General features: G+C 42.3%; 1 protein-coding gene across 4 annotated transcripts in view; it reads left to right on the top strand.

Annotated features, from left to right (window-relative positions):
* Nucleotides 1–26,349, top strand: part of klhl29 (kelch like family member 29) — a 198,059-nt gene that overhangs the window by 154,637 nt on the left and 17,073 nt on the right. For all 4 annotated transcript variants that reach the window (XM_027284236.1, XM_027284235.1, XM_027284237.1 and 1 more), the window contains 2 exons: nucleotides 6,095–6,277; nucleotides 8,628–8,808. In XM_027284236.1, the coding sequence (XP_027140037.1) occupies nucleotides 6,095–6,277; nucleotides 8,628–8,808 (364 nt within the window). The remainder of the gene's footprint in view (nucleotides 1–6,094; nucleotides 6,278–8,627; nucleotides 8,809–26,349) is intronic.

Genomic DNA, 26,349 nt, shown 5'->3' on the forward strand with positions numbered 1-26,349 from the left:
CAAGCACATATACATATTACACCTGCCTGTACCGTGACATTATTTGGGAGCCTTTTGCCCCCTGATCCTCGCCATAGCAAATTAACACCCTGGGAGAGAAATCATAGGATTATAAGAGGAAAAAAAGCAAAAGAGAGAGATTAGAGAGAAGAGGCTGAGATAAGAAAAAATGGTTATGGACCAGCAGTGAGATATAAATGGCTCTGAGCCCTTAGAGACTGACTGCCAGTGTCACAGTGGCTGTGATACCCAGTGAGCAAGTCTGCACATTTTCACTTTTCTCCAGTCATACACTAAACAAATATATTCACAAATGTGACACATTTATTAACATGCACACAACAGTTTTTTTTTCCCATCGCACCAGACTAGATGGTTGTTTTTCATTGTCATCTGTGCGTTCTTGTGATTTATGTGTTTAATGCCTGACTGCAAACCAACCAAATTTCCTTGAGGATAATAACAAAATTAAAGACTAATGAAAAACTGAGCTCAAACTCTCATATTCTGACTGTAGAAACAATTATTTGATGGATGTACTCCTTCATAAGGTACGGTGTTGCGTCAAATCCCTTGTGGATTTCTCTATTTAAAGCCGTTCTACTCATAATGGAGGATGTACACAGAAAATAAACGTAAGCAGAGTATGAGAAGATGCTAATTGTGCAAAACAAGCTGCGACTTACTATTCACCACTTGTATTTTGTACTTTATGTCTGCTGCACAGTAGCGCTGCTTAGCATATGAAGGAACAAATCTTTAACACCATACCATGAAGCTGAACTGAATCACCAGGGTCACTTACCAAATCTGTAGCTTTTTTGCAGTGCAGCTCCCCTTGCTGGTGACTGAAAGTGCTAAGCCTACTCAACTATGATACACAGCTAAATCCATGTAATCAATTCTGATGTAACAATGTAGACCGGTGGCTGTCAAGCTATTAACCCTTTAAACAGTTTTTCTATAAGCCTAGTTTTGTGTTAAATAAACAGTTTGAACTGATGAAACCAAGACAGTACTGAAGAGCATCTAAGGCAGCAGTAACCTGTTGCTTTACGATGTGACTGTTTAATCCAAAGAAAGAGCATGGGCTTCAGGTGTCGTCTGGTATTTGACAAACCAATCCCATCTCAAGATCCATTTATATTGTATATAGAATAGAGTACTGTTGTGTTACATGCGATCATATCACATGATTTTCATTGGAAGATGTTTATTCTGTTGTCATTGAAATTGTAGCTGGGCACAGTTCATGTTTGACCTTGGAAACGACGTTGATACAGATTGTGTGATATTATCAAAAGCTACTTAATGAAGCTTGAAGTATGATTGTTTTGTCAAATGCTGTTTCCAAGAATTAATAAAGCTGGCATTAGTACTTAAAGTCAAGGTCAAGTCAAATCTAATCCTGGGAGGGCAATTCTTGCATGTGCAAATTTAACTATGCAGAGTAACTACTAGGTGTCAGCATGTATTTCTGTGCACTCAACCCAACCCCACATGTCCCTTTTACTGTACTAGCAGCATAGTATGGCTGGTTAAAGTAAGTTCACAAAAGGTTAAAGGTGCACTGGGTGAATGAACAGGATGCAGTGAAGAAAGATGAAATGAAGAAATATAGCGGGGGAAAGCAAAGACTCCCGGGGTTTGAGAAAGAACAATTTTAAGAAGGAGAAAGAGACAGCGATGTCCCGTGGGTTGAAAAAAGAGCGAGAGATGGAGAACGAGGGAGGTGTTAGCCGCAGGGCAAAAAAAAAAAAAAAAAAAAAAGGAATAAGGAAAGCAGGGTCACAGCATGAGGCAGAGAGCAAGGAGACACATAACAAGGTGAGATAAGACCCAGTGTGGCAGCAAGGAAGAGGAGACGACAGGATCTTTCCGTTCTGTCTTCATCTTTCAATCAACCTCTCTTCTGCTGGAGTGACTGTACGTTCATGTGTGCGTGTCCACAGCGAGGATCCAGCTTGTTCCAGCATGGGGTAAAGCATGGGCGGCATGCTCCTGTCACAGATAGGTTTCATTTGGTTGAAGCTGAGCTGGGTGGAAGCAATGCGCAAAAACTGTCAGGGGGTGTTTTTGCGTGCATGCACCTGTGTGTGTGTGTGTGTGTGTGTGTGTGTGTGTGTGTGTGTCATGCTCTGTGGGTGGGCATGAACTTCAGTTTGAGATTCAGCTCTTACCCAAGCCTGTCCGTCGATCAGAACACTTACTTTTTGGACCTGTATTTTTTGTCATTTTAGCCTGCAATGACTGCATAACCTCCCTCTGAGAGATTTAATATTGGGCTCTCTCCAGATGTCACCATTTTAGTCTCTGTTTACACCTAATGCATACTGCCATACTGCTTCACTGTTTCCCACTGGAGATTTGATTGATGCCTTTCTAATTGTCCATTTCAGGAAATTCTCAAAGCGGTAATAATTGATATGTGTATTCTTTTTTTTTTTTTTTAATGGATCTAGAAAGTCATTTCCAGTGGCAAACCCACAGATAATTATCACCAACTCTGCAGTTCAGCTCACTTCTACATTTTAAGTTTTTAGTGCCTTCCCTTTTCTCTATTTTTACAGTTTGGTTCACTCTCGCTGGTGTTGTTTCCGGATGCAGGAGGCAGCTTTTTCAGTGGAAAAGCTCTAAAAACCCACTGGACACTACCTGCACAGCACCAAAAGGCAAAGTTAGCAGCTAGCCAGAGTGGAGCATTTAATAGCTTAGAGACAGATTTTGGTCAGCTCAACCCAGAGCTAAAAAGAGACTGAATACTAGACTCCCTAGACCAGGTGGGCAAAAAAGACAGTCACTGCACCACAAAACCACTAAAGTGAAAGTGTTCGAAAATCTCTGAACTTCACATGAAATGGAAAGTCTGTATTTGTCTGTATTGTCTGTAATGATCGTCAATAGAAGTTACAATTTCTTGACATTTTCTTGACTTCTCAGTGTGTTTTAGTTTAGTCTGTATGCAGGGATGGATAAAAAATGAATACCGGTACTTTTGCCAAAGCACACAAGATGTGGATTTCAAAAAAATACACATCTTGCGGAGCTGCATGTTATTTAAAACATTCATTTGGTAACATATGTTTCTGATAAGCAGGGTTGCACAAAGCTTGCACAAAGTTACTATTTCCTGAATATTGGAATCTAGAATGTACCAAAAATATAATAAAAGGTCAGTAACAGTCAGAAGGAGACTTTTTCTCCCAAAACTGCCATGGGTATAAACTCCGTCAGGAGAAAAAAAACAAGAGCTGTCAAGACGTGGTTATCCCTTTATCCCCAACCACTCGTCTCCATCCTTCGATCCTCCATCCCTTCATCCCTCTACCCAACTCCCATCAAACCTCCGACTGACTGACAGCCATCCCTGTGAGGCTTCGTTTTCTGAGAAAAAACTCACACACGTACACACACCCACGCAACCGTCTGATCCGATGCCGTGACTTCCCGTCAGCGGTGCCGCTCTTCCTGTTTTGTTGCGTTCTGACAGGCCAGTGTTGGGTTGTGTTAGCTTGTGAATGTGTTCAGGGCTTCAGGGGTCAGAGCCGCGCTTACAACCTTAACGCCCAGATGTGGACTCTGTCTGACGTGTCTTGCCAAGCGGAAAGCGCTGAGAACAACCCTGAACATGTGCTCTAGGTGATAATAAAGACTTGCACGTACAATACATGAAGCAGCATGTGGAATAGCTTAAGTTGGCCTAATTAGACACTGTGGGGTTTGAAGTTGGTTTGGTGGGGGAGAAATTGTATGTAGAAAAACAACAGAAGAAATAACATGTTGATTAGTCTGTCTTTTTCTTTTATATTGTCAGAGTGACGTGAATTGTACATCCTCCACTACGTTTTAAGATGGAATTGAATAATTTATTTTTTAATATTAATGTACACAGATATTAAACAAACATTAAACAGTAGAACATTAATTGATGTGCACAGAAAAGAAAAAAAATCCTAAATTGGCTCAGACAGAGACATAGGAACTTTGCCAAGTTAATTGAGGCAGTCAATATCAACAAACTCAACCAGCTAATGGGATGAAAGAAAAAGAGATGAAAAATGTAATCCTATAAAGGCATAGAAACCAGGCAAACTTTTAAAATCCAATAAAGTTGAAAAATAGCATGTGATAAAGAGAAATGGAGTGCAAACACATACAGCAATAGCAGCAAACTAATCATGAGGATGAACAATAGCAGAACAAAGTCAATATAATTAATGTGTGTGCTGGTTGGAGGCTCATGAGAAAGAAGACAAAGAACCATTTTTTTTTTTTTTTTCAAAGAACAGTCGCTGTAGCTGCGACTGTCCTATAAACCTACACTCCCATTTATTAGCTGCGCATCCAAGGTCTGTTGGAGGTCTTGAAGGCCGTTTGAGGCTTGCAGTCTGGGGCATGAAGCTGTGAAAACAGACCCATGATGGGAACGAATTCAACTGAAATCTTTTTTAGCATCGCTCCAAATTTGCCCGCATCTTTTTACACGCTGCCAGAAAGGGCGGCAACGTGCACGACTCCTACGCCTTCCGCATTTTCTCATGATGGTCCTTTTTTTAGCTTGTGTACCAGACCTTCATCTTCACAGTGACACTGTCACAATTTCTCCTTGAGCCATCACTTTCTTTTTTTGTCCTTGCGCGGCGGAACGCGTTCTTAAAAAACTCTGAGGGAAAGAGCCAGCCAGCTTTAAGCTGTCCACTAAGTCTAAGCTGTATGTCCATGATATGTCTGAGGCAATGCTTACTGCTTTGTCTGTTTGCTCAGCCTCAGCAAAGCCCATTGTAGTTTTTGTATCTTTCTCCTTATTTACTCCTTTTCCTCTTCCTAAAGAAAAGCTCTCTGTTTTAGCAGCTTTGGAAGAAAAAGAGAAGCTTAAGAAAAAATAGAACAAAGTAGCAGAAGGAAAAGACAACCACCTATGGATGTGCCTGTCAGGAGCGTCTGTGTGGAAAAGTATCGATCCAAGCAGATGAACCAGTGGTTAGCCTTGGTTTGGAGTGTATGAAGATTAGCTCTCCCTCCTCTCCCTCTTTCATTCCCTCTTTGTTTTGTCTTGCGTTCTCTCTCTCTTCTCTCATCGTCTCCATCTCTCCCTATTGCCCTCCTCTCCTTCCCTGGCTCGCCTCCCTCTGCCCGCCTGCCTGCTGCTTACAAACACACAGCTCATTTCTGTCTGGCGGCTCGTCTTGCCTGCTCACTGGAGCCTGCTGCTGAAGACTGAGAGGACCTGAGACACGCATGTGGCAGCCTGCCAACCTGTTTGTGTGTTTTGGATCACTGGTGTCTTTATCCAGCAGCTCAAGTGTGTGTGTTTGTGCATGTGTGTCTGAGAGCAGAGATCGGGTGAGGAGGAGTAATGGGGACAAGTATCTTCTTAATCACACAAGGTCCTCAGCAGATGTGCGTGTATATGAGACAAGACACATCGCCACGTACAAATGTACACACATTGATCCTCACCCATTGATTTTGCGATTGTCTTATACCATGCCCAAACAGTGTATGTTTCACTGTGAGTGTGTGGACAAGTGAGTGTGTAGGTTAGTGCTTAGTGTTACATGTAGGAAGGGAGAATAAAAGCTGGGCGGCAACCAAACGAATGGCAGGCCCATCAGTCTTGGTAATTGAGTTACTCTTTCCCATTTAACTCAGTAGTTTCCTGTGACCAAGAGGAAACTTTTCTATTTTGCATTTTGCTTTGCATTTCCCGACAAGCTTATTGACTCAGGGACAGCCGAGGCCTGCTGAATTCAAAACGGCATACTTTTATCTACAGCTGGTTGTGTTAGTCAAATTTTCACACAGCATATCAAGGTTCTCGGTCTGAGAAAAGGATCAACATGCTGCCATTATTAAATTAGTGAAAGTGTTTCCCTTTGCTCTTGAAACCATATATAAATTTAATATCAGGTAACCACAAAACATGTCTGTTAGTTACTGTAACACTGTAAAACAGCCTCAGAGAGGCTTTGTTAGCCCGTATTTACTGGTGGAAACCTTCCCTGATGGCCTGCTTTCTCCCATCTCTTTACTTCCTTTGTCCACCCCAATCATCCTCTTTCTCCATCCTCCTCCTGTTCCTTTTGTCCTTTAGGTGTAGCGGAGGTGATAGTTCTGGTGGGAGGGCGTCAGGCAATCGGGATGAACCAGCGCTCCCTGACAGCGGTCACCTGTTTTAACCCCCAGAACAGTAAGTGGTACCCGCTGGCCAGCCTGCCCTTCTACGACCGCGAGTTCTTCAGTGTCATCTCGGCAGGAGACAACATCTACCTGTCAGGTGAGCTAAATCACCCATTTCAGCAGCACAATTGTAGCTTTCTTGTCACAGTCGTTTAGTGGCACAGAGCAGGAGGGATATTAGATGCCATCAGTTTATCACACTGCAGTAGTGAAAGTTCTGCATCCTTGAACCTTTCATATCAAGTTTGGAAGTAAAAAAAATAAATAAAAAAGTAAATACATACAACTAGTTTAATGACATAGACACTTACTGTCCTCAAAAGTCTTTTGATTTAAACGGTTAACACAATTTCGCAAGTTACTGTTACATTATAACACCAGGCTGATTTTGTTGTACCTACATCATTTTTGCCACATTAGCAGTATGGCTCTGTGGATGGCATTGCCAGTCTCACAGTCGGTCCACCACTTTAGACCAGGTCTCATTAGGTATTGGATGGATTGCTACGGCATTCATGGTCCCCAGAGGATGAATCATACAGACTTTTCATCTAGTGCTACGGTGAAGATGACCTTTGCGGTTTTCAGTGAATTGTTTCACAACTATTAGATGGTCTGCCACGATATTTGGTACAGACACTCATGTTGCCCTCAGGGTGAATCATAATAACTTTGAGGATCCCCCTCAAAGTCAAAAGTCAAATTCTAATTTGTGCAGAGCGCTTTGCCTTGGCATCGCCACATGGCCTCTGCAACATCAGTGCTTCGATTTCAGCTGGCAGCCTTTGTTGCATGTCATGCCCCCGTCTCTCTCGCTTCTGTCTGCCTCTGCTTCTGCTGCTGCCCAATAAAAGCAACAAAAAAGAAAGCCACAACTGTGCTTATGTTTGCTAAAAAGCAAATGTGAATATGCAAAAACAGAAAACAGCTTCTCCTAAGCATCAAAATGTCAACATAGATATTTTGAGCATGTAAACATACTGACATTAGCATTTAGCTCAAAGCAGAGCTCAGCACAGCTGTACAGCCTCATTACAGAAACACTGATAATGATAATGAAACTAATTCCTTAAGGTTTTTTGACTTGGCATGAAAAGGTGATGAACACACATATTCTCTCTTAATTTTATCATGAAGAATTTTCGAAGGCAAACGGTGGAATTTCTGGTCTCTGACCTCTTATGGTGAAAATCACTTTAATCATCACAAGTCCTGAAAAAGGTCTCCACACTTGACATTCATGGTCTCTTAGTGGGGACATTTTCACTCTGTGACAGATATGACTGCAAAGTGAAGCTACCCAGAGCATCGCCAACTTCCTTGTGACCTTTGTGAAAGAGCTTGAATTTTAAAAGCAAGGCTGGCTGGAGGGCTCGAAGCTTACTCATCTGTTGCTTTGAAAACCTAGCTTTGCCAAACACCGCAGACAACTTTAATGTCTTTCTTTTCAGAAGAGTCCTTTTTGTGTTGAATGTCCCTTCTATTTACCTTCTGTGAAGCATTTTTTAACATGATTTTTTCTTTTTCCTGTCTGGCTTTACAGTCGCTGCAGTGTTCTGCAGTGTATTTTGTTCCATAGTGGTACACTGTGCACTCTGTGACTCCCTCTATGAGACACCTTTAAGTTGCTCCAGAGGTAGACTGAATTTCTTCCTCCACGGTCCATTTGTGCAAGAATCCTGCACGGTACTCAGACCTTGACATTGCACCGTGGAAATGCAGCAGGATTTGTCCTGCGTGTACCTTTCCTTTCCCTCTTTTCATATAAATGTAAATTTGTGTTTGGGCTTTGGAACAGGTCTGCATGTGTCCGTTGAGAGTCAGACAGCCAATGGAGAATTCAGAGGCGTTCGAGCTAGCCAATCAACAGGCTCCGCTCTGTAACCTTCCTCACACCAGAAGCAGGGTCACTGAGTCACGGCTGGTGTTACATGTCAAACTACACAGCAAACAGAAACAAGCACAGTTTTGATGGTTGGCCGCTTCACTAGTCAACGTAGCAGCAGCAACAACTTTCAGTCTGTAAAAGTCTGCCCAGCACCACACTTTTTTTCAACCTCTGAAAAATACATCATATTTAGGAGCGGAGATTTCAACAGTGAATAGAAAGAAAGACAAACTAATTTTAAGGAAAATGATCCTACCAGTAGCCAGAGTTTTGCAAGTACACATAATCTCTGTGCTGTCTACTACTAAGAAGTCATATAGCCCTTTTCAACCCAAAAGTTTCAGGTCCTTTTCTCTTCCACTGAAGAACCAATGATGGACAATGAAATACAGTGTTCCTGAAGCAGGGACTTGAAGCGATCCTACAGCAGCTACATTCATTTTGTCTCTTCGAAAACTAAGCAAATTTCCAGTTCCCTCAAACAGTTCTTGGTTTCCTGGAAAAGTTCCCAACCATCCTACATACCGGCTTAAATAACCCTTACAATTATATATTTCAGGTGGCACAGAGTCCGGTGTGATGGTGGCTGATGTATGGTGTTACATGTCCCTGTTGGACAACTGGAATCTGGTGTCCCGGATGACGGTGGCTCGCTGCAGACACAACAGCCTGGTGTACGACGGAAAACTCTACACCATCGGAGGACTGGGTGTATCAGGGAATTTGGACCACGTGGAAAGGTAAGAGTCAGTCAAATTCCACAGCAGCTTGTCTCCAAACAACAGACACCACCAGCAGCTCACAGCTGGTGACTGCACAGTCCCACAAATCTCTAAACCCCAACTTGACAGCCATCACAAAGTGCGCGAATGGACGATTCTGCAAAAGTAGGTGGATGCTGAGCAATCCAGTTTCAGCAAATAAATATTCACACTGCGAAGCGAAACATGGCAGATGGTGTGGCATGCAGTACTGTGGTGGAGCATATTGCAAAAGTGGTTGGACAGGTTTGTTAGCATTTTCTGTGAGAGCAAAAGGTGCAGAGGAATGAATCCGAGCCGGAGCATATTAAATGGTCACAGCTGTGAGTGTTGTTGTGGAGCGACAGAGCGCCTCTTACTTGTTTGTGAGTGGCACATGAGTGAGAGGATTTGCTTTCATAGAGCAGAGTGGGGTACTGTGTCTGATTCCATCCACTTCAGCATCGACACATCGCCAACACTTCATTTGAAGGTCATCCACTGTTCAGCTAGGTCTTTTCTTCTTATTTTTTCATAGGCCGCATCCTTATAGAGTCTAATGAATTCCAAGTGGCATAAAGCATGAATAGGGATTGTCCAGATTTAATAATCCGATTCATATCACTTGACATGTAGCACTGCTCCCCATTTCTTATTTTTCCCTTTAACCTGGGCTGAGGAGTGAGTTTCAGCGGAGAGAAGGGGGGCCTACCTCCCCTGCACGGCAGAGCGAGATTAACCAAAGCAATCAAAAGAACATTACTGAGTATATTAGAGCAGGCCGCTGCCGCTCATTACCTAGCAGCTCAATTGATCTCCAAAGCTGTTCGCAATGCACAACAGTCCTCCAAATGAAACAGCCTAATTTGATATTTCCCCATAATGCTGCCATACAGTGTCGTTATGACAGGGGGTAGATGGAATATTTGCCCCTTAATGGAAACGCATTTGATTCCTCTGTCTCTGAGCTGCTTAATTTGAGAGCTGCCAGTGCATCTGGGGTATTCATGGCTCAAAAGAAATCAGCGTCTCATCGTGTGATGTGTTTGTATGTGTTCCTCTGTCTGTGCCCTTGTGTGCGTTTTGGTGCAATCATGGAGCTTCTCCGAGGGCCCTCAGCAACTGGACTCAATTATCAGCACCGTAAAACTTTAACCTACTTTGCCTCTCTCCAAGAACTGCCAAAGGCCCCTGCTTGGTATTACTGCCCTAGCGCTGCACTCTCACAGGTTGCAACAGCTCGGGAGAAATAACCCACACACCGAACAAAATACTTTTCTCTTAATAGTCAGGAGGAAAATGCACAGTGGTCGGGGCTGAAGCAAACCATTTGTAACACGAGGTCAGGGTCATATTCACCGGCCTTATCATTTAAAAGCTAACAGGTCACTCAAGCTGTTTGGGCAAATTGTTGTAGAAGTCAACAGCCTTGTTACCAAGCAACCCAGGCTTTTATTTTGTCTTTTTATGAAACCGCTATGTGGAGCACAGTCAAAATTAAGTCAGGTGGTCTGAAAACGCACTACTCTGAGAATAAAATGCTTAAATAAAAGAAAGTTTATGCTTTTAGAGAGGGCATAGACTCTGATATAACTAGCACACATGCTGATGTATTATATTGAGTTATATTGTATTTTTGGTGTTCGTTTTTTTATGATAATGATTACAAATGCATTATTCATGGTTTAGATTTCCATTTAAAATGTGTTATTTGGATAGTCTACCTTTTTTTTCCGATGAGATGTGTTGACCTGCTGTGAATGCCTTCACAGTACCATCGACTTTGTTGATGAATTGTAGATTAATCAACTGGCAAACACAGGCAGCGTGAGCTGCAGGCACTTTTATGGAGAGCAGAACATCTAACTATATTTATGTGAAGAAAGTGAGAGCTGTTACTGGGGAATAACACAGGTACTGTAAAGACTGGAAATATTCTGCTTCTTACAGATAAAACCCGCTTTGTATCTTTGCAAAATAACTTCACCCTTAGGTTTAGGTTTGAAGGAGGAATTTCATTACATTACCGTTTAGACATTCAGATCAGTCCATATGGCTTCAGGGAGAAAGTACATCTTTTCTTTGGGGAGCCTCTAAAGCAAAAGTAATGTGGTGATTTATGCATAATTTACAATAAAGGTTTTGTGAAGAATTTACTGCTATCAACTCTGCTGCCTACCCTAAACATATATTTAAAAACATTGTATACATCAGGACTGAATGACAATATGGCAAACAGTTCCGCAAGCATAAATACACATATTCAAGCCATAATGCAGATTTATACCTTTGAGCAATATTCCTTCCACTTTAAAAAGCATAATCTTCAAAAGTTTGAAAAAAAAAGAGTTGTTTAACAACCACACATCACTTATGTGTAATTTATCCCTGTTGGGATGTAAAGCAATGGAGGAATTAGGCGACAACAAAGACACTGTAGATGGGTGTCTTTGTCATGGACTAAAAAAACTACATCTCTGAGCCTCAGCTGAATAATCCTATTTACCAACAACAATGTCACATAAATCCTCTATCCAACCTGAAGCAAGACCTCACATTCATGCTCAGAGCTAAGAAGTGTTGGACAACTTAAACCAATAACAGTGTTACATTAAAGCAAGACTATGCAGCCTAACTTTTAAAAGAAGAAATAACTTTTTCTCTTACAAATGAACAGCTATCTGTTGTGTTTCTATGTTACAGTAGCCCTACAGTAGCCCCGAATAGACAAAACACTGATTCTAAATAATTTAATCTAATTTTGCAGTTTCTCCTTCACGCTAGGAAGGAGAAAGTGATGTCAGGGGGTTGCAATTGGCAACAAAAGCACTAGATGCCACTAATCCTATACACCAGTCCATTAAATCTAATGTAATGAATGTGATGTTACACAAGTTTGAATGGGTCATCAGAAATTGTAAAAGATCTCATGCCACCATCAGAATTTACTTTGAAAATGACGGACAAGGTTCTTACTAGTAATACGTTTCCAAATAAAATACTTGAAAAAGTTTTCCACCTGAACATGCATATTTGTTTTGCAAAGGAAGAATGAGCAATTTCAAAGCTTAAGGAGGATTTGAGCAACTGGCAGCAAATCAACTCAAGAGACAGGTGCTATAAATCATATACAATCTCAGCGGTTTGGGGAAGAGCTTGACAGATTAACGGCAGCAGTCTGTTTCATAAGACTCGTAAACCGGCATTTGTTCGATTTCTCTAATTAGTTTTTTTGTAACAAGATACAACACAGAAGCACAATTAGACATTAGATTATTTGTTTGAAAATGAAATCCAGTTTGAGAACTATTTTCTCGATAAGAACTGTCTTGCAGATGTTCAAATTCAGTAAGTTGAATTGTCACATATACAGTATTTATAGAGGTGAATCACAGTGAAATGTTGTTTTCAAAAGTTTTGAATCATGCTCAGTGCATTTTTTATTTCATTTTAGACAGCTATGTAACTAAATAAAACTGTGTTTTATAACTTTGACATTGCTCCCACGCACGAGTGCCTAAAGTTTGTTTCTGCATACCTTGAAAGTATTTCTCCGACCTGAAAATATATATTGTATAACATAAGAAGATCATGAAGTTTTTTTTATATGAATCATTACATTCATCTCAAAGCTGAAGATGATCAAGATCGTTTTCAGGCCATTTCTAAAGGCATTTGTTCACGTCTCCTTTGATGAATGAGCCCCATTAATTGCTGATCCTTTATTTTGTAGCTAACCACCAGATTTGGCAGGTATAGCTCTGCTGTGAGACACATTGGCTCTGCAGCAGCTCAGCATTGTTGGGCCAAAACTCTAAAGATAGTTGGGACTCAGTAGAGGAGAAGGGAGGCAGTAAGTTCCTGGCCAGCGGAGATAAGGGAACTGTTACTAAAGCCTTTTTTTGTCGCCTGCGTACAAGGAGGACGGACTGCACAGGTCTGAAGTGCAGTTGTAATATGGAGAGTTAATAACATTCAGAAATCATTAGTCAGTGTATGTGAATGGCTGCCTTGTTTGATATGCAGATAGCTGGTGGGGATTGTATATGAAGGCTGGGGAACGGCATGAAATGGTGCAACAGCCAGAGTTGATTTGCTCCGCTCATAGAGTGATTGATGCAGAGATTATTTACACACACAGCCTGTGTTTTTCCTTGTGTATGCGTCTGCATTTCTGTGCGCTCGTGTGCTCCCGTACTCATTGTTCCCTGAGTTTATGTACATATGTATGTATGCCTCTGTGTTTACTTGTGTGTCTGTCTCTGTGTGTCTGCATATATCAGCTGGCCACAGCCGGAGTTTCTCACCTTCCAGCTCCAGCACCCTGACTCCTAATTTGCAGTCCTTCCTGCCTCTCACGCTTCCCATCTCTACATCCATCTCACTGAGGGTTTCACGCTCCTAACCGTGAAATTCACCCACATTCACAATTATGTCTTCAATCAGAGCCATCTCAAAGCTAGTAGGATGCGGCCTTTCTTTGGAAATGGCAGGAGGTCCAAATCAACACTCAAAGGACCGAGAAGGCTTATCCCTGTCTCCGCTCTCTACGCTAATGACTGACAGATTTTTAGGGATGGAAGCAGTCAAGTTCAGGAGGCTTTTAACTTGCAATCAGGTACCCTGGGCCTGCATGCTCCTCAGCATGTTGATCCTTTGGCAAACCAATATGATTGCAGATATTGAATAATTCATGGGTGTCTAATGATGTGTCAATCACAGATGGTTTTGTTTTATTTATCGCACACTATGCACAGGTTTGTGCGTCCGCCAAGCTCTATTGCAAGTTAATATTGCATGAAGACTGTTAGCAACATGACACTGAGTATAGCAACTAGCTTTTCTCATCAGGGACGTTGTGCTGTTCTGCTAAGGCTTGGAGGAGAGAAGAGCGATTTGCAAAGATCATGTTCTCTGGCTTCTTTATGGCTTTTCGAACTAAATTGACCTTTTAAATTGCAGTACATAAACATGTGCCTGTAAAATCTGTGGAGAAAGCTCCATTGTTCATGTGTTGCTTTTCAGGTTCATTAACTGGCACATTTGTTGTTGTTGTATAAGTGTCCCCGAACTTTACCGCTCCGCTGTGTGTTCAGGCGTCAGTAGCAGTCCGTCTAGTGATATTCAGAATTGTGGTTTTTCCATCTCCATGAAGGTCGTTGAGCTCCTATAGAGTGGTCTGCCTTGTTCTCAGTGCCTTTAACACAACTTTGCACCATGTATTCCTTGAGTTTTCCATTATTTATATATATATACTTTTGACCAGCACAATGGACCGTTTCAAGAATGTTGGCTTAGTCCGATGCAGGAGGCGAATCGTAATGCCTTCAAGACCTTGCGGAGGAGCACTGAACGGCTCCCGGGAAATTTCATCAAGTCAACCATGACCAAGAAGATACAACGAGATGGAGATTCCAGCGGGAGGTTTCATCATGCCTCACGCTGTACACAGTTGAAGTCTTCTGTGTGCTGCTCCGTGGATGACAAGTCCTTAAGTACTTGATGTCCGCGGGTGGTGTGCACACTGAGTTGCCAGTCACCCGGAGAAAGGTCCCCTTCTGTGGGAAACCAGGGGTGGGAGAGACCCCATGTTACACCCAGAAGGAAGAGGTTCTTTGAGTTGTACTAAAGCATGGTTTGCCTCCTGGCTGCTTGTATGAGTGCGCTCTGATGAGTTTCTTTAGTCTGCAGGCAAAAAGAGGCTGTCATGCAGCCAGAAAAAGAAGCTCATGGAGGGTCCGGTCCATTCAAACTCTTACTCTTGCCATCCACCATCTAAATCTTACTTTCTGAATACAGATGCATTTTAAATACATACACTACATATACAGACAATGATTGGAGATGGAGGTTCTTCTCTGTCCATTTCAGCTCCCTGCCCAATAGCACTCTCTTTTGGAGACAGCGGGGAAATAATCAGCAGGGCAATGATGATGCTAATAACAACAGAGCGTCCCGTCACTCTGCAGCCCCGGGTGTTTGGAACCCTGCAGCAAAAGGATCCGGGAATATGGAAGGAGAGAAAAAAGGAGTGAGCCAAGAGGAGTTTAGCAGCACAGTGCAGAAGAGAGAAGATGAGGGGCAAGTGGAGATGCAGCAGCCCCCAGGTGGGCCTGTGAGCGCTGCATAATCAGTCACACTGGAATCAGTGAGCTTGTGTGAACACACCCTCACTCCTCTTTCCCAGCCCCTCCAGCTTCACTAGAGCAATAATGAACTGATGAGCTGTTGTGCATGTCTTTTATATGTCTATATGTATGTTACTGTGTAGATCAGTTTCCTTGTACTAGGTCAGACAGTGCCTGGGGCTAGTTTTGGAAGGGAGGGGGCAGCCCCAGTACCCCCGCAGCATGGCACTGTGGTTGGGGACAACGGGTTCCCAGAGCCCCCCTGCTGAGGTAGTTCCCCCCTGCTGAGCTAATCCCCTGCTCCTCAGGATTAACCAACTTCACAGCGCTGGCCCCTACTGTGCTGTGAAGGCACTGGTTCACTCTCCAACACTACCCCAGCCATCACCCCTCTACCCAGCATCCCTCCCGCGCACTCACACTCACATAAACTCTCATTACCCTTCTGAAATGTCAGTGTTGATTTTCACTTCTCATATCTCTGTCTCCATGTCTCTGTCTGTCCTGCTCACTCATTTCCTCTGCGCATTATAATTCACTACAGATCCTGTTTACTTCGCGTCGCAGCTAAACATTTTCAAACCTTTCCTGCTACATTCATTTTAGAAATTTAAATCTATTTTTACTGCCACACATTAATTAGTTTCCTTTCATTCCAGCACAGTAAGGAAATGTATCAGCAAACTCTTAAAATGTGAGAAATTCATCACAGTGAACATTAAGGCTGCATTTTAAAGTTGTTAAAAATTACAGGTATAATGAATCAATCAGTTTGATGATCAGCACAGTATCAATTGCCAGAAATTTTTCAATTAATACTTTGAGGCATTTGACAAGGCCTGTAGAAACCCGCACAGCTTCTGAAATCTGAGGATCTATTGCTATTCTCTGTTTTTATACTCTGTGGGGAATTGTGAGGATCATCTTTTTTTAGAGACTGAACGCGTAATTAATTCTTTAAAATAAATAAATAAATATGATGTCACTACAATGAGAAAAAATAATGCAGATTTGAAGTTCCCTGTGATTGAAACTTCAGCATGTTTCCAGACACTACATAAACAGGCCTTCATGAAAGTGTGCTTTTATGTCGAGTGTTGGCAGGGAGAAGCCTTTTTCTCATTTTTTATGTACTGTACACGCGTGCACAGTCATTTCCCAGATCCATGCAGGAGCCACCGCGTCTCTCAGTGATTGTGAGGCTCGAGGGCTGAAAGAGAGTGGGCCCAAATCAGGCAGATCATCACATCTCTCTCCTATTTCTCTCTCACCATGCCTCCTCGCCTCCTCGCCTCCCTCTATCCTCCCCCCAGTTTCCTCTTTTAACCACAATCTCCATCCTCTCCTGCACCTTCTGTCCCATTGCTCCCCCCCGTCTCTTCACAGCGCTGATTAGGTGGGCAGGAGATGATGGGTGTATTTGGGGCTTGCGAGGCCGGTGATGTCGAATCTGTCTGACATGCTCGAGCAAAGACAGAGTCTCCTCTTCATTGTGCTCTAATGGGGCGCTGAGGTCTCTGAGACATGGAGGCAGACGATGCAAAGTGCGCGCGCGCGCGTGTGTGACAGTTTTAGAAAACCATTGGAGAGCAGCGGCAGGTGTGCCCGAGGATGGTATTAGGGAAAGGCAGAGGGAGACTACAGGTAATGAGTAGTACGAGCTGCATGTGCTTGCACTTCGTTGATAAACGATAGGCTGGCACTTCGGACAATTTCCAGCCTTTACCAACAGGCAAGTCATTTTTCTCTCACCTTTTTTCTGCTTCTGTGCCGCTTTTATCCTCTTTTCTCCTTTTCTAGCTCTTTGTGTCAAAAACACACACATAGATATAACCCACATAAAAAAAGGATATTCCCCGTGTATCCCCCTCTCTTATTAGGCCATCACCAGTCACCTAGTCGTTCATGCAGTCAATCAGGTTGCAGCAGTATGTTGCTGGCTAATTATCAGTGGTTAGGGTGTGACACATGCCGCCGAGATGGTTTCCAGTTAGTACAAGAAGTAACACCTGACCTTTAGAAAGCATAGCCCTGGCAAACCATCACAATATCCAGACACTCCACCTTTACAGCACCCAGGGAGGGATCGACACTGGAGGTGGGAGGGTTAGTTGTTATATATAGATTTGTCCTGTGTGTGCGTTTGTGTGTGTGTGTGTGTGTGTGTGTGGACGGTGAAGGTGAAGGTGCGCACATCAACACTAGATAAGTGCAGACGCAGTGCTATTTTCAACTTTTGTACTTTCTAGTGTGTGTGTGTGTTTGTGTGTCTGTGTGATGAGTGAGTGAGTGAGTGAGTGAGTGAGTGAGTGAGTGAGTGAGTGAGTGAGTGAGTGAGTGTGTGTGTGTGTGTGTGTGTGTGTGTGTAAGTGAATGTATGTGTGTTCACCAGTAAGTGTTGTCTTTTATTTTAAATGGAAATTTGAATAATTTATTAATGGGAGCAATTAAGGGGAGCCAGTAGGAACCCATCCTGCTGAAGACTCTTCTAATATTTTCTTCTAATATTTATAGAAGACATTGTCATGTACTTGATTTACACTTCCCCAAAACATGTTTGTCTGTTTTTTTATTTTAATGAATTAATTTAATTTAATGTATATATATCTGTATATACTGTATGCAAGGTCTCATTATTTTCTCTACATGAATGAGCCATGTAAGTGTTTTAATTTTGAGCATGTCATTAGTATTTAGCTCAAAGCAACACTGTGCTTGAGTGCAGCCTCACAGAGGTGCTAACATGATTTTATACTCTTGGTCCTGTGTCTTACTGCCCAAACTTATATGAAGCACATGTGCAGAAACCTAGTAATAGAAAAGAGTAACATGACACAAGTTCTGCTTAGCAATCAAACTTCAAGCTTTGCCTACAACCACTCTCTGCCCAGCAATTTGAGTGTCAATTTTAATTTTAACCCCCTCCTCCTCCTCCCCCTCCTCCGTCTTCTTGTCCTCATCACCACTATACAACCCCACACACAGTGCTGCCCTGCGTGGCTGCTATCAACACAGGGGCTTACTTTGGTAATGAAGTGGGGTCTCAGTCTTCCATCTCCCGTCTAGTTTTGAAGAGCACGGAGCAGTAATTGGTGTACGACCTACACCACCGGCAGCACTCATGTCCCCTGTCCTACGTGACATTCCCATCCAATTAAATCTGCGTCTGCACTCACATTCACTCACTCGCACGCACAGAGAGGCAGAAAGAGCACACACTCACTATTATCATGGCTCCCTAAGTTCTCTTCCTGATAGGCTTTCAAGGTGCCTTTTTTAAGATTACACGTGTTGTATCTGCAGTTTATCTTCATACAGAAAGTGTGTGTGGGTATACATGCATGCTCACATATTGAGGAACTATACTTCTGCTGTGAATGGGTTCATTCAGAGGGATTATGGGTAAATCTGTGTGGCCAGTGGATGGATCGCTCACTGTCTCGCAAGGATTAGCTGAAGGTGACACCGAGGTGACAGGTCTGTGTCCATCTGTGTTTGCATGTGTTGCCATAGTGTGTGTGTGTGTGTGGGTGTGCGCATTTATGCATGATGTGTACACGTATGTCAGTGTTATTAGCCTGAAATGTGCTGTAATCCATCAGAGTTAATGAGTTGTGTGTGTGTGTTCTCCTGCAGCGATGGCAGCGGAGTGTGTTTTGCGTGTGTGTGTGTGTCTTTTGGCTGACCTTGACTTCAGTCTGTCAGATGAACACACTCCGAGAGCGTCCATACGGAGAGCAAGACTCCATCAGATCCCCAGATGTCATCGTACACAATCTGTCTGATGTGTGTAGCATGAGCAAATAACAAGCAAAACGGCTCTGCCCTTCACGAATGTGGACGTGTGTCAAAGGTTAAACCAGTGGCTTCCAACCTGGCGGTCAAGACCCCTCAAGTGGTCCAAAGATAAATCTGACAGGTCACAGGATGATTAAAGCGGTAATATTTTAGGGATTTTACCTCATCACCTCTCTGAAAATCCTTCAATTGAGACGAACTTAGACTGTGAAGTATGGCATGTGACAAGAGTTCACATGTAGCCATTGATTATTATTTAAAGGGTCAAGCCAAAAATATGTTGGGGGGTGAAAGTAATAACATAAGTGTGTACTACTAAGAAGAGATTTATACCTGACTGAATTTAATGGGCCACAACTACTTCTTACAGCTGATACTGGATGTTTATACCTTGTAAATGACAGGCGTAATTGATATGTAGCTGACTTCTGCTAGCAGACAGCTTGGTAAAAATACTTCTTGTAAGATGCTTCTTTAAGGAATAATAAAAAGAGCATCTAGAATAACATCACATACATAGCATATTTGGATATTTCCTACTTATTTTGAGCTGATTAAATTCTGAAATATAACATTTTTACATGTCCGCAGATATGGATTATATTGATTATTAGTAAACTGTTTTAGCAAATAGCTTGCAGTGCTACAGTGACCTCCTGTTCAGGTGATTGCTTTTGATTGGACGGCGCTACAGAGGCGGGGCGACTAATCAGAAGATTGGCATGTGCGTGTGTGGAAGTGTCCTTGGGCAAGATAATGAACTCTCAAATTGCTCCCGAAGGCTGTGCCATCGGTGTGTGAGTGTGATTGGATATTTTCTGATGAGCAGTTGGCACCTTGCAGGGCAGCTTCATTGTCAGTGTATGAATGGGTAAATGTGATGTGTCGCAAGACCGGAAAGGTGCTATATATGTACAGTCCATTTACCATTTACAGATCTTTCCTAGAAACATATTTACACAATACTAAAGTGTTGACGGACAAGTTTTAATGGTGCAAGCCAGTTTAGTAAGTCCCCTGTTTGAAAGCAGCTGTTAGCAGTTAAGAACTTCGAAGGACAAGCACGCATACTAATTTGTAGCTAGTGCATCCTAATTCAGAAGCAACGTGTTGGTGGAACGTCTTCTTCTGATGTTGTTTTTAAATTCTTGGTTTGGAGGCTGATGCTCACAGGAGATGAGGAAAGTGCAGCCCTAGTCATTCATGTGTTAGAATGAAGAACAGCTGTTACGTCTTCTTTACAGTTCCCCAGATGAATCTGCCATCATGTCAGCAAAATGGTGCGCTTCCTATAGAATGCAGATACCCAAACATTTACATTTCCTAGCAGCACCGAGCCCTTCCAGTACAATGTAGGACTCAGTAGATTTCACCATCAGACATTGATTAGCAACCCCGCGAGAGAGAACAGGTACAAACAGCTGTCACATGCAGAGAAAATCAACACGGGGAACAGAGGTGCATACAAACGAGTTCAAATTAGTTGTCACAAAGCTGCTGTTTTTGTTTTCATCTCACAATTTACAGAAAGCTGTTGTTTGTGAAATAGAGCGTAGGAAAAGGTGAGTCTGTGCATGTTGCTCTTGCCACATTTGACGACCTCTGTCTGTCCAAAAGATCAGTAACAGCATTGCATTAAAGCTAGAGATCATAAAAGGATCTCCAGAACTCCCTTTTTGCTGTTAATCCACAATGTACCTTTTTACCATTAGGTCTGTGCTCTAAACAGTGCAAACAAGGCCGTATTTAGAAATGTGCATGTCTCTTAGCAACTGCAAGACTTAAAGTTGCATAACATACATCTTGGTATTAAAAAATCTAATGCTACTAGACATATTCCTCGATTTCTGGGCCCATTTTTGTGCTTAATCATGTTTTTCTTAGTTTCAAGGATAAGTGGCCAAATGCAGATGGCATCAGACTCTGAGAAGTAATTCTAGTGCAGCTTCAATGGAGTCTCACAGAGCAGGCACAGGACGTGCTAAACATTAGGTTTCAGTCCTTCAGAAAAGAAGATATTCATTCAAAGGACAAGTTTGTTGTCCGTGAAGCAGATTTTCCAACCAAAATAGACGCATGTAGTGTGTTCACTTATACCCACCGTGCTACTGTATGTGTGCATGTGTCAAGTGTAAAAATGTAACCAGACGCATGCTCTGAGAAAGAGTGACGTTGGCGGTTTGGAGACATGTGTATGCGCGAGTGTTGGTGCCCAGCAGACAGCAGGGTGATAGTGGAGGTGTGGGCACAGGCCTCACAGTTTCTGTGATGTGCTCTGACACACAGATGGCAGCTGACACAACACAGATAGACTCTCACTCTGTCCCTCTCGCACCCACTCTCATTCCTCCCCCTTTCTCCTCCTCACCAAAATGGATGTTCTCCCGTTCGCCTTTATGCGCTTCCATCTATTGCCTGACTTGATAGACATTCAAATTAATGCAAAAGTATTATCACCCCTCTCCTTTCCTGGTTTTCATTTCCTCTTCTTTTACACCCTCTCTTCCTTCACATTGCCCTTCTTTACACCTTTCTTTCCGTCGTCCTCGTCCACGCGGTGATCTTGCCCAGGTGCGAGTAAAGCATTTTGGAGGAGATTCTAGAAAATATGCAAAGAAGCAGGATGTCACAGTTGAATGATTTCAAATGAACATCCACAGTCACTATCAGCAGCTTCCTATTTCAAAACGGCCCGCATGCACCATACATATGCAACCAAATTCGCTTTAAAAGGAAAGTTCAGTAGACAATTTCTACTACATTTTTTTTTTCTTTCTCTATAGTGTTTTTTTGTCACGCTGTCAAGTTTTCTCCCCACCTAGCCACTAATGAACATTCTTGGCAAACGTGAAAAATGTTAATGTAAGCAAATGAAGCCTATATTTGTGTGCAAATTGTTTTGAATGCGCTCCAGGCCAGAGCTGATTCACACAGTAGCCATGTTTTCCTCCAGCCAAATCAGAACCTCTCAGTTCATTACTTCTGACAGGAAACAGAGGGCTGTGAGGGATTGATGCACTCACACACACGCATGCACTCCCTCTCTTCTTGTTCCTGTTCCAAGGGCTGTATAGAAAACAAATGGAGCTGCATGCAGATGCCTTTGTGTATTGAGGTCTTCTGCTTTAATGACACTCAACACCAGATGGGGGAGCTTGCAAACTTGAGGGTTAACTGTAAAATAAAAGAAGGCAGGTTTTCTAGATCTTGATTGAAAAGAGAAACTCAGTGTAAACTAAATAAATAAACTAGAATCACACCTGTACCAAGGCTAAAAGTCTAGAGACTTAGAACATTTGCTACTAAACACTTAATGTCTTATTATTTGCTCATTAATCAATTATTGGACAATTTAAAATTAAAATTCTGAACTGCTGATGAAAGTTATCACAGTACATCTCTAAGGGGGCATGCATGTCTTTACCCTACTTCATGGTAATCCATTTAATAGTAGTTGAGCTGTACCAAAGCTGTGCACTGACCGCCCAACTTACATAGCCATCCCTCGAGTCACACTGCTTGCATGGGTTAATTACAGTCAGTGCAAACGCTAGCCAGCTCTGACGATCTAAACAAAGTTACAATGATTTGGTTGCAAACTGACCTGTTTTTTTTCCTGTTTTGAAGTGTGCACATGCATCTTGAGGGCGCATGTGGGCAGGAGGAAGAGAATGTGAGATAGACAGAGAGATAGTGTCCAGTGAGAGTGAGATGGATAGATGGGGAGTTGCAGGGATTAATGTGAATTTGTAACTTAAGGGCATGACTTCCTGCTTGATAGAATCTAGAGCATCAGCTCCTCTCTGCAGGCGATTAATACATTGCTTTTTTTTTTTTTAACAACTTCAGCTGCATTTTAGTGCACGTGCTTAGTTTCTAAAGGTTACTGCGTGCTGTTGTTGTGGACCTGTGTGGTGTATGCATACTTGAACAACTTGAATGAATGCAGTTTTTGTTCGTGTGTCTTTAGCATTTGTGTATCATCTTCCACTGGATTTTAATAGCTAGAGTGGGGAATACTGTAGCTATTGTTAAGCAGTCAGTGTTCGCATGCCATTCCAGTCTGGTTGCGACTGCAGCATGATGCACTCTTCTGCCTCTTAATGGATCTTTTTGTCAGCGTTGAGGTGTATAGAGCCTGTGGTTTTGTTATCTGAGTGAGTTTTTTTTTTGTTTTCATTCCTCCTTCAAACCCCCCACTCTCGATTCTTACTCTCTATATGCTGTAGTTTGTTTCTCAGGGGAAATGGATATGTGTCAGTGTCTCAGAGACTGGCAGCCCATTTATTATAGAGAGAGGGAGAGGGAGAGAGAGAGAGAGAGAGAGAGAGAGAGAGAGAGAGAGAGAGAGAGAGAGAAAGTATGGTTCATCATCCACATTTGATTAATTTGATTAGAGAGATGTAGACGGCTGTTATGACGCCTATATGTTCTGTGTAGGTGTTTGGAAGATGGACGGCATATGGTCAGATTCAAGAGCAAGACATTGGTGAACAACTTCTAAATCTGCCTGTTCTATAGCATCTTGATGCTGTTCCATCGCAGCTCCATAAAAAAAAAGAAAAAGATGACATACACAAAAGGCTTTTAGATTAGGAAGGCGTGGTAACAGCCAACACTTCGCTGTATCCATTAATAGTCTTTGACTCTTTGAGTCTGTAGTCCATAGCTGGTGAAAGGGACATCCAGACAGGTCCCAGTTTCTTGAAGAGGACAGAAATGGATTTTAGTGCACTTACAGCTGTGCACTTATCTTCCAGTTTCTTGTTAAGATCTAGTATAACAACAGTCTTATCTAAAATACTTAAGACTTAAATGGAGATAAAGAGCTTGATCAGCTAATCTCCTGATTTCATCCAAGTCACGAGTCAAGGCCCTGATTGCAAAGCAGAGCCTTCTCACCTGCATACTACTAACAGAGACCTACATTCAGGTGGAGCTATAGTCAGGTGCCAAACCTTCAACAACTATAAAAGATGCTCGCTACCAATCAATAAATATGTGGTTTATGCATGGATGTGCCTTTCAGATAACACAATCCACCCACACTCTTATATTTAACACCTGGTATTTAGAGTCTATGCTTTCTCCAGAATGTAGGTTGCAGACTGGCATATTAAGGTTGGGTCTAATTCTTCATGTGCACTATGCAGAGCAAGCAAGCAGGTTGGGGCGAGGTGGCAAATCGTCTGCTGTCAACATAAACAAACATGGCAGGTGTGCATTTCCACAGCAACTGACCCGTCTTATCCAGATGGGTCAGTGGAGAACAAAGGCCAGAGAAACGTTAGCTGGTACTATTTTACTAGTAAAATCACACTGCGTGGGTCGCTGTTACACACCTGGCTGACATTGAATTATAATTCTGTCAGTCAGTCGCAGTGCGCACTGCTGCGAGCATTAACATGTTTTTCTTTCCAGATTACATATTCAGAGGCAAGTCTAGTTGAAAGTCTGGTTTCTTTCTTTCTTTCTTTCTTTCTTTCTTTCTTTCTTTCTTTCTTTCTTTCTTTCTTTCTTTCTTTCTTTCTCCTCACCTAAAAGAGAACAATCCCAATTGTTTGTTTTGTTGTAACCCCACAGTCGCATTTTCAAGATGACTTTTCCTGCGTGATGAAACCAGCCCTGTCGGTAGCTCTAGCCAATTGCATGGCTTCATACAGTGATCAGTCTTTGTGTATCTTATTTGTGTATTTGTCTCAGCAACAAAAAAAAAGCTCTGTCTGCCATTTGTGTCTGACAAAGAAGCATAGAGGAATTAGAAAGAGATATAGTCTGTATTTATGTAATAAGCACAATGTGTTTCTTTTCTCTGCCTCTCTCCTTCTTCCATCTCCTCTGCCTTGGAGATATAAATGAAGCATATACACCCACTCTGAGAATCTTTTTTAGTGTCAGTCCTAATGTCACGGCTCATATTAAATGCTTGATAGTGAATCGCACGAGTAATGAATTCAATCAAACTTGGACCTCTGAGAATATCTGAGATGATGAGTCTCTTCTGACCTGCACATGTTTCGCTTTATCAGAACTCCTGACCCTTTTGACTGCATGATAGCTGTGCTGTGTTTATATTGATGGTGCCTAAAACTTATTGTCTTGATCCGTATCAATACCGTACCAAAAGAAATGGGTTCTCACATGAGCACATTATTATGAGAGCTTTGCTCTCTGCTTTGAGGTGGGCGGGACTGTGTTGGAAAAAGATGATGTCAGGTATTTCCACACTCCTTTTAAAGCTGCAATGGTTGATTTTTTTTTACCATTCTGGAACAACAGGAACAACCTGTAAACACAACATTATCACCTCATAAAGGTTGTTGTGGCAAATGTGTTATATTTACTCATCCAGCAGACACAGAGCAACATTAGCAAATATTTGTAGTTGTGTTTCTAGCCGCCTGTATCAGGTAGGTCCAATATTCACTCTAGTTGTAGCTCTGTTTTTGGTTTCTACAAGTGCGATGTTTGTTCACCAGCTAGTCACTAATGTCTGTCTACTGTTTGGTGCTGAGCAGTTAGACTACACCTTGTCATTAAAAGCAGCAGCAGTGAGATGAACAGTGCGGGTTGCTGGCCATAAAATCAAGATAATAGATTAAAAGATGCAAAAAAGCTCCATGGAGCTATTACTTTAAAAATATTGATTAGTTCAGCTTTAGTGTTGTTGCTTAATTAGTCAAAAATACATGAAAAAAACGTATTTTGATTCAAAAGTAAATTTGTCTTGAGCTGTTATCTTTTCTAATTGTGGCCGGCTGTCTTCCTGCTGGCCTTTTTGTCAGTCCAGCAATCAGCTTCACTCAGCAGTGTCTGATCCTTAAATTTATGAACCTCCCCCGATGTGGTCCGAGGGGTAATTACATCTGCCAGAGATTGAGACACGTGTTAGTCCTTCTATCTCAGCAGGGCTCAGTTCCTCAACCTGATGCTGGTGTGTATGTGTGTCCCTGTTTAAACAGTGCTAATTGGCACTCTGAGTGTTTCGAGTCCACCTTTCCATGAGCGTCTTCTGTGTCACTACTTCCTCAGCCTGCCAGTCGAATTAAACCCATCCCCTTGGCAGCTGATGCCAAGAACATTATCTGACCCCCTGAAGGGAATATTCCCAAAGGCTAATTCCCTCGTCTCCTCTCGCATTTTATCTAACGGTCTTCTCACAGGAAGGTGGATGCTAACGCTTCTGGGTGTCATTTAAATTCAGCTTGCCTTCAAATGCCACAGGAGTTGCAGCAGGAGAGGATCTGTGGACTGAAAAAAAAAATACCTGTCTTTGGACACCTCTCTGTCTTTGATGGGTATGTCGAATGAGAGAGGAAAAGAAAGCAAAGAAAGTACTTGCTGTGCTTGCTAAAGTGATGTCCATTGACCCCAGTGAAAAAAAATCACATGTTAAAAAAAGATATATCTCTCTAAGTGACATACGGGAGCACTAAAACCTTCTTCAATTGTTCGATGTGTATAGTTTGCTGTTCATCTGGTTTTTCATGTCAAGGTGTTTTTCTTTATGTTACAAAGAGACGACATTGATCAAGGAGGATTTGCTTTAGTCTGGAATGGATGTGTGTTTTAATCACAGATCCTGGATATGTTTGCGGCTCTTTAATGAGGCCCA

The sequence above is a fragment of the Larimichthys crocea genome, chromosome XI (genome assembly GCF_000972845.2).
Source record: "Larimichthys crocea isolate SSNF chromosome XI, L_crocea_2.0, whole genome shotgun sequence".
In the NCBI taxonomy this organism is placed as follows: Eukaryota; Metazoa; Chordata; class Actinopteri; family Sciaenidae; genus Larimichthys; species Larimichthys crocea.